Here is an 8,802-nt window from a genome sequence, read left to right on the forward strand (position 1 = left end):
TTAACCAGATTATAATTTTAAATCAAAGATCTCATTTTGGTTCATTTACTTGGGCTTACTTGTTTTGAACATGTTCACGCGGCAGAACAGGAAGTTGGTTGTAAAAATAAAAGCCCAGCTGTCAGCTTTAGTCAGTGCCGTGAATTCATTTGATCCACATTCGTCTCTGTCCGTCAGGTAAATTCACCTGCATTGAGGTGCGCTTCCACCTGGAGCGGCAGATGGGCTACTACCTGATCCAGATGTACATCCCCTCCCTCCTCATCGTCATCCTGTCCTGGGTCTCTTTCTGGATCAACATGGACGCCGCCCCCGCTAGAGTGGCGCTGGGCATCACCACCGTGCTCACCATGACGACGCAAAGCTCGGGCTCCAGGACGTCGCTGCCCAAGGTCAGTGGGGGGTGGGGGGTAGACAGATGTTCTAGCAGAGGTCTCCTGCAGTCAGGATGTTCTTCAGAGGTTTCATTCAAGTGTCAGATCAAACTGAGTCCAGAAGTAATGCGATTACTTTGACAGAAACAGGGGAATGCAGCCAGCAAGGACAGGAAGTGTCAACAGATGATGGATGAAGATGAGGATGATGATGAAGTCATGTTTGAGAACCTTCAGCTGGAGATGAGGACCAATCGCTTTACCGGACGAATCCTTTGGATATTGATTCAGTTTGAACGATCTGATTGGCTCAGTTCTCTAACCTGCATCCTGTGTCGTCCGCTGATGCACTTGGTCGTTTTTATCTTATAGTCAATAACAGACTGTACCTCAAACCTGATGGTATTTTCCAGCATTGATCAATGATTGATTTTATTTTGAAAGGATTTTAAAGGTTTAAGTTCCTGTTAACTTCTGATCGATCGGTTTGGAAAATCAATTCATAATTACGGCAGCTGGTTTCCATGGAGACGACTTGGTCTGATTTATCCTGCTCTGATGAGCACCGTGCACGTCTGTGCACGAGCATGTAGTGTTTACACACATTATGCATCTGCCGGGTCCCCCCCTCCCCCCCCGCTCCTGGTATCTGCTATGCATGAGGAGGAATCGGACACAGAGCGCCACGTTGCGTAACACAGATGAGCAGAGGTCCTCGTGCACGTGCACGCGCGCACGCTTGGAGGCAGCGAGCTTTCTCGTGTTTCTGCTGCTCGACAGCGGTTTGCACTCCGCCGCCGCCTCGGTCACGTCTGCATAAGTCATCCTTTCACGCTTAACCATGCTGCACGCTCCTGACACCGCCACACGCTACTCAGCAGGGCGGGCACGCCGCCATACCTGCAACCACGTGCACGAACACTGTTGATGCACGTCTCTGAGAGGGGAAAGGTGGGGGCAGGTGAGGGAAGGGGGGAGCTTCCGATGAAGAAGGAGGATGAAACTTTATTTAAAAGTGACGGCCGAACGGCGGCTGAAGACTGACCTTCATCGCTGTGACTCCACTCCCAAGAACGGCGTGGTCACTCTGCATCTGAAATCTGTAAAACTTTATCGAAACAAGCTTTTCAGACAAAGTTTCACTGAATTTATTTGGTTGTATTTATGAGACAGACAAGAAAAGCATGGCTGTTGGAGCCGCTTCAGAATAAAAGCATGGCTGTTGGAGCTGCTTCAGAATAAAAGCATGGCTGTTGGAGCCACTTCAGAATAAAAGCATGGCTGTTGGAGCCGCTTCAGAATAAAAGCATGGCTGCTGGAGCCGCTTCAGAATAAAAGCATGGCTGCTGGAGCCGCTTCAGAATAAAAGCATGGCTGTTGGAGCCGCTTCAGAATAAAAGCATGGCTGTTGGAGCCGCTTCAGAATAAAAGAATGGCTGTTGGAGCCGCTTCAGAATAAAAGCATGGCTGTTGGAGCCGCTTCAGAATAAAAGCATGGCTGTTGGAGCCACTTCAGAATAAAAGCATGGCTGTTGGAGCCGCTTCAGAATAAAAGCATGGCTGTTGGAGCCACTTCAGAATAAAAGCATGGCTGTTGGAGCCGCTTCAGAATAAAAGCATGGCTGTTGGAGCTGCTTCAGAATAAAAGCATGGCTGTTGGAGCCACTTCAGAATAAAAGCATGGCTGTTGGAGCCGCTTCAGAATAAAAGCATGGCTGTTGGAGCCACTTCAGAATAAAAGCATGGCTGTTGGAGACGCTTCAGAATAAAAGCATGGCTGCTGGAGCCGCTTCAGAATAAAAGCATGGCTGTTGGAGCCGCTTCAGAATAAAAGCATGGCTGTTGGAGCCGCTTCAGAATAAAAGCATGGCTGTTGGAGCCGCTTCAGAAGAAAAGCATGGCTGTTGGAGCCGCTTCAGAATAAAAGCATGGCTGTTGGAGCCGCTTCAGAATAAAAGCATGGCTGTTGGAGCCGCTTCAGAATAAAAGCATGGCTGTTGGAGCCGCTTCAGAATAAAAGCATGGCTGCTGGAGCCGCTTCAGAATAAAAGAATGGCTGTTGGAGCCGCTTCAGAATAAAAGCATGGCTGTTGGAGCAGCTTCAGAATAAAAGCATGGCTGTTGGAGCTGCTTCAGAATAAAAGCATGGCTGTTGGAGTCGCTTCAGAATAAAAGCATGGCTGTTGGAGCCGCTTCAGAATAAAAGCATGGCTGTTGGAGCTGCTTCAGAATAAAAGCATGGCTGTTGGAGCTGCTTCAGAATAAAAGCATGGCTGTTGGAGCCGCTTCAAAATAAAAGCATGGGAGCCTCTTTAACCCCCCCCCCCATAGTTTGTATTTAATCTGTCTTCCATATATTTTTTTAGTTTTTACTTCCTGAGTTTCTGCTGATAGAAGGACTGGGGGGCCTGCGTTGTCTTAGCGTTTGTGTGTTTCAGGTGTCCTATGTGAAGGCCATCGACATCTGGATGGCGGTGTGCCTCCTCTTCGTCTTCTCCGCGCTGCTGGAGTATGCCGCCGTCAACTTTGTGTCGAGGCAACACAAAGAGCTGCTGCGCTTCAGGCGCCACAAGAGCAAGACAAAGGTAGAGGAGGGTCCCTTAACGAGGGGGGGGGCGGGGCTTTGCACACCTTCTGACCCGCCTCCACTCAGCTGGGGTTCGTCTCACACGGGGGGTGGGGGGTGTCATGTGTTCTCCTGGTGTGCATGATCCGTGCATCAAGCATGTGCTGTGGTGATGTTCTGTCATTCCAACAGATGTGCACGTCTCCGTGCACGATCTGTGCACGTAAAAGAATGGACTCATCATCCAGTCAGCGTCCATGAAACGTCTGTGATGGAACGATTGTTGTGTTTCAGCTGAGACAAAGAATCCGGTTACGACAAAAACACACAAACACAGCAAGAACATCTGGGGGGGGGGCTGAAAACAAACTGCATCAAGAAAACACAGCTGAAGTCAAAGCTGCCCCCCCCCCCAGTCCAAACATGAGCAAAACTAAGAAAAGGGAGAGTTAGTTAGTGCAGCTTTAGGCTCCACCTGCCTGTCAATTAAAGAAACCCCCCCTCTAGATACGCAACAATTTGAGCTCCAACACATCAGAAGATTTTTGGTGTGAACCGCAGGGGGGGGTCTGAATCCAGCGGCCTGCATGTTTTCCAACCAGCCCCCCAGTGAAGCTGCTTATTGGCTGAACACACCTGATCCAGGTGATCAGCAGCAAATGAGGCGGAGTTTCTGGAGAACCTGCAGGAGGTCGGCCCCCCAGGTCTGGAGTTTGACACCCCCTGTGTAAACTCTAGCATTTTATGGTTTCTTTCTGGCCTCTAGTGGTCTTTTGGGGAACTGCAGCCCGCTTTGTGGGAACAGGCGGTCTGGATTGAAAGCTGTTGTTTAAACACTATAATGACATCAAGGGATCATGTTCATCATGAGGCTTTTATTCGACTGCAAAGTGGAATCTAAGCTGAAACAGACGTCCGGTTGACCTCTTGTCCAAACGTCTGTGGGTGAATTCTCTGTTTGGAGCAAAAATGAAACCATTTGATCAGGAGGAGGCGGTTCTGATGCTGACTGGATGAACGGTCGTTCTCTGTGCCTTTGAAGTCTGTTCCTGTTGGTTTCTGTCTGTTGATGGCGTGCACGCCGTTGGCCGGTAGAGCTGCCACGGTGCCGTTGATCCAGAGGAGCTCGCCGAGTCCCTACGCCGGGTGAACACGGACGGCGGCCTGAGAGCAGCAGAACCGCTGTTTGGATCTATGAACAGCTTCTCCAGCAGCCACCTGAGGGTAAAGGCACAGTGCATGTGAGTGTGCATGTGAGTGTGCATGAGCTTGTGACTCTGAAGAAATGTCCGTCGTCATCCGTGTTCACTTCATCCTTGAGGAAGAGATCTCCTCTTCCTCAAGGATGAAGCTGCGACTGAAGAACCAAACTACTGATGATGACCTGAACATGAACGAACAGAAAGCTAAAGGCTAAAGTTAGCATAGTTAGCTCCAAACTGACCTCGGTCCAGCATGACGGTTAGCGTTTCAACAGATGAGGACGAAACTCTGTTTAAAAACAACGGCTGAACAAGAATGATGGAGAACAGGAACAATGGCAGCTGAAGACTGACGCCTCATCCCTGTGACTCCACCCCCAAGAACGCCGTGGTCACTCTGCATCTGAAATCTGTAAAACTTTATCGAAACAAGCTTTTCAGACAAAGTTTCACTGTCAATAAAACAACTTTTCACTAAACCTGGAAAAGGAAAGTCCTCAAATTCCAACCGTTTGGTCTGAATACACAAAGATATTTCAGAATCAAATGCTGGTAATTCAAAATGTCAACAACTTACCATTAAATAGATTCTAAAAATCTAATCTATGAAACCGAGGAAAGAACAGCACAGAATATGGATAAAGGTCTGTATCCTGCTTATCTTAAGCCTTTCAGGTTAAACTATAGACTCATCTATGACCTTTAGCACACTAAAGAACGCATTATTAATTAAATATGAGTTATTTCCATGAACTCTTTTCCTACCCGGAAGTAAGACTACTTGATTTTTGAGGCTCCGCCTTTCGCTCCATGTGGGTCCCGCCCATTTCATGATGTCATCCTATAGTTGGCTTCGTTTCTCCCAAACAAACATCCGAGCTTTCACAAAGGTGGATGTTCATAAAGTGGATATAAATTAAAGCGTTTATCCGATCACCGCTAGCTCCACAGAGAAAGTGGGCGTGTCTGTTAGCCTGGGGGCGGGGCTGGATGCAAAGACTTCCTGGAAGGGGCGGTTCCTCACTTTGTGATGTCACAATGTGAGGATCCACTCATTTTGGTGGATTGGGAGGGGCTGGTGCTCAGAGAGCAGGTTTGTAGAGGAATCCTCAGAAATGGATCCAAAATACGGCTATAGGGATATTTGGTGAGGAATAGACTTTATAAAACATTTTAAAGCTTAAAACGTTGATGTTGCTGATATAGACTGTTTGAAATGTAACTTCATTACTGAATAAAAGTGGAAAACTGTTCAAATGAGGAGAATTCTGTTAAAATGACCTTTCTGTCAACCTCTGCACTACTAGCTGTAGAAAAACGCGACGTTAAAAATCCTTTCTGACGTCCAAATAAAACACTGATGCTAGCAGAGCTTTGATGTTTTCAGCCTCTCTGTTAACGCCATTCTCTGGCGTTTACACGCCAACCGGCGGCCTCAGGCCACAGACCGCTTTCATGTCACATTTTTACAGACGTGTCGAGTCCGTTCGGTTCTAGCATGTTGTTCCGTAAAAGTCTGCAGAAAAAGCTGAGCGGCCCGAGCACAGAGCCCTGTGGTACACCACCACTGACCGCTGAGAGGAGGAACCACCTGGAAGCAGTCAGACACATGCAGCTTAAAGGACTTCCTGTGAGTTCAGCGTCATGGGCTTTAATGCGTATCCATGGTAACCCCCCCCTTTCTTCCACAGGAAGAAGTCGGTGAGAGCAAGCTGACCTCCACGGCGGTCATGACGTCCACTCCCAGCATCAGCAAAGACTCCAAGGCCAGCGTCAACAACGCCGTCGCCCCTGCAGCCAACACTACCCAGAATGCACCTGCAGCAGGGGGCGGGGGCAGGAGCACCGAGGAGATGAGGAAGCTGTTCATCGACAGAGCGAAGAAGATCGACACGGTGTCGCGGGCCGGCTTCCCTCTGGCCTTCCTGTTCTTTAACATCTTCTACTGGGTTCTTTACAAGATCCTGCGGCACGAAGACTTCCACAAGCAGTAGAGACGGCGAGGACTGACGCGCCGTCCTGCTGAGGCGGGAGGACCGAGGCCCCGCCTCCATCAGGAGGAACTCAGTCTGAGCCAGAGGATCTACAAAAAAACAAGACTTTTAAGCACAACTTGGAAAGATGACTCAGCAGATTCAGAGGTGATGAAGCAAAGCTCAGGGACTGTTGAGCAAACATCAGGGTTTGACGGGACCTCTGGCACGGAGACGTGTCGCCATGGTTACCGTCCAAACACATTCCCATCCCACTTACCCTCCTGTTCTCCTGATTCACGATGTTCCACCTTGACCTAAAGAAGAGAGGAACCGACTGATGGTCTGATGGTTCTCACCTCCTCCAGGGTACCCTGGTACGGGTCACCTCTGGGAGAAGGGGAACCAGAGGGGGGAGGAGATCTAGAAGGGGGAGGAGAACAGAGGGAGGTCCTTTCCAATAATCCTCCTAAAAACCTTTCATGGATGATGGTTTTCCAGCGGCGTCCAGCGGCGTCCAGCAGAGCAGCTGCTTCTCCGACCCGATGGCTTCCAGCAGAAAGATCTGAGGATGATTCTCTTTTCCGCTTTCTGGGAATCCTCAGGGCAAAGATGGAGCCACCAGCGCCGGTGCATCTAATGGACCTCACAGTGGGATGACTGTCACATCTGCTCCCGTCTCCATGGCGAGGCGCCCCTTCCCGACTCCTCCTCCTCGCCTGCAGCATCTGCTGCCTTCAGCCAGCATCACGGCTTCCTGGTGTTTGTTTCCGATCCCGTCTCCATGAATCATCTGGTGGCTCCGCTCGCCATGACCTCTCGTGTCAGGGTTCGTTAGCGTTGTGCACTGAGCTGCAGAGTGCAGGCCCCTGCGTCACTGCCTCGGAAACCCCGTTGGAGCGGCGCCACATCCCCTCAGGATGCTTCCAGGTTGTTGGTCTTCATCGTCTTCCACAAACCTCCTGGCTGCTCCTTCGTGGTTCTGGAGCCGTCTGCCAGGAACTCACCTGTGGTTCTGGAGTGACAGCCGGTCTTCTGCAGGGTCACTTGGAGTTCTGGCCTGAAGGAGGCGGCGTCTCTGGTTCCTCATTCAGGATCTTCTGGGTTTACAGTGAGCAGACGTGGATTTGTCCCTGTGGTTCATCTGCAGAACTTCCTGCTGTTTTGTTCCATGTTTTCTCTGGTCCAAAGCAGCAGAACATGCAGAACATCTGTACACGTTTGCATGTTCTGCTGCAGTTTGGGTTGCTGTCCTGTAGAGGGCAGCAGAGGCTGTGCAGCAGCGTGCCGCCTCAGGAGGAGATTCCACAGTTTCATCAGGAAACGATTTCTGCAGAGTACTGTGATGATCCCCAACGGAAAACAAGCCCCACTGAAGCCCCGCCTCCCAGCCTGATGACATCACAGCTCTCAGATTAACGTTTCCACAGGATGGAGGTTCAGGTGTGTCACAGGTGAACTGCTGCTCCGCTTTGTTCTTTTGACTTTATCAGTTTAGAAATCCAACATTTTATGCAATGATTCTAACACACACACACACACAGACTCACACACCCACGCACACACCACAGACACACACATGCACACACGCACACCGACACACATAGCACAGACACACACGCCCACGCACACCACAGACACACACGCACACACAGCACACACACGCCCACGCACACACCACAGACACACGCACACAGACACACACACGCACACACGCACACAGACACACACAGCACAGACACCCACGCACACCACAGACACACACGCACACACAGCACAGACACACACGCCCACGCACACTACAGACACACGCCCATGCACACACAGCACACACCACAGACACACACGCACAGACACACACATGCACACACGCACACCGACACACATAGCACAGACACACACGCCCACGCACACCACAGACACACACGCACACACAGCACACACACGCCCACGCACACACCACAGACACACGCACACAGACACACACAGCACAGACACCCACGCACACCACAGACACACACGCACACACAGCACAGACACACACGCCCACGCACACTACAGACACACGCCCATGCACACACAGCACACACCACAGACGCACACGCACACCACAGACACACGCACACAGACACACACATGCACACACGCACACACATGCACACACAGCACACACACCCACGCACACAGACACACATGCACACACAGACACACACATGCACGCACACCCCAACCCAGAGCTCAGGGGTCAACATTGGGGTCAGAGGTCAGGTAAGGCGCCGGCAGAGATCTTCTTCCTCAGGACTGTGGAGGTGAAGTTCCCAGGAGAACCGTGGAGCAGAACTGACTGTTGGGGGAGGGGGCGTGGCCTATTTCTCCCCCTGGCAGCAGATCCAGAACAGTCAGATGGGTGAAATGAGGTCATGGGGGGGGTGGTGTGTTTGCTTTTGTGGTTTTACGAGGACTTTCAGTGGTGGAACCGGTTCTAGAACAAACAGTTCTGGGTCTAGGTACAGGTTTCTGTTCCGGCTCAGGATTCGTCGGCCGTGTTAGAACTTCAGTGGTTGGATGGAAACCTGATGGAACATCCAGAACCGGTTGGTCCTGCTCCAGCGCTGACCCGTTGTGTTGATCTGGACTTCAGCAGAACCATCTGGGTTCAGGACCCCCCCAGCTCTGCAGAGAGGACT

The 8,802-nt window shown here is 50.7% G+C and overlaps 1 protein-coding gene and 1 long non-coding RNA gene across 3 annotated transcripts in view; one reads left to right on the top strand and one right to left on the bottom strand.

The window, feature by feature from the left end:
* The window catches only part of LOC101174559 (glycine receptor subunit alpha-3), a 39,106-nt gene extending 32,705 nt beyond the window's left edge, over positions 1–6,401 (top strand). The window contains exons 7-10 of one of the 2 annotated variants that reach the window (XM_011493311.3): positions 178–392; positions 2,813–2,959; positions 4,036–4,164; positions 5,834–6,401. In XM_011493311.3, coding sequence (XP_011491613.1) covers positions 178–392; positions 2,813–2,959; positions 4,036–4,164; positions 5,834–6,136 — 794 coding nt within the window. In that variant the 3' untranslated portion in view covers positions 6,137–6,401. The remainder of the gene's footprint in view (positions 1–177; positions 393–2,812; positions 2,960–4,035; positions 4,165–5,833) is intronic. The other variant, XM_011493313.3, reaches the window with a different exon arrangement.
* On the bottom strand, positions 3,796–5,835 carry LOC105357879. Its single transcript, XR_911685.3, has 2 exons — positions 4,385–5,835; positions 3,796–4,158 (listed from the first exon to the last, which is right to left on the bottom strand). It is a non-coding gene; the product is annotated as an uncharacterized LOC105357879 (long non-coding RNA).
* Positions 6,402–8,802: the final 2,401 nt, after the last annotated feature.

This window comes from Oryzias latipes, chromosome 1 (genome assembly GCF_002234675.1).
Source record: "Oryzias latipes chromosome 1, ASM223467v1".
NCBI lineage: Eukaryota > Metazoa > Chordata > Actinopteri > Beloniformes > Adrianichthyidae > Oryzias > Oryzias latipes.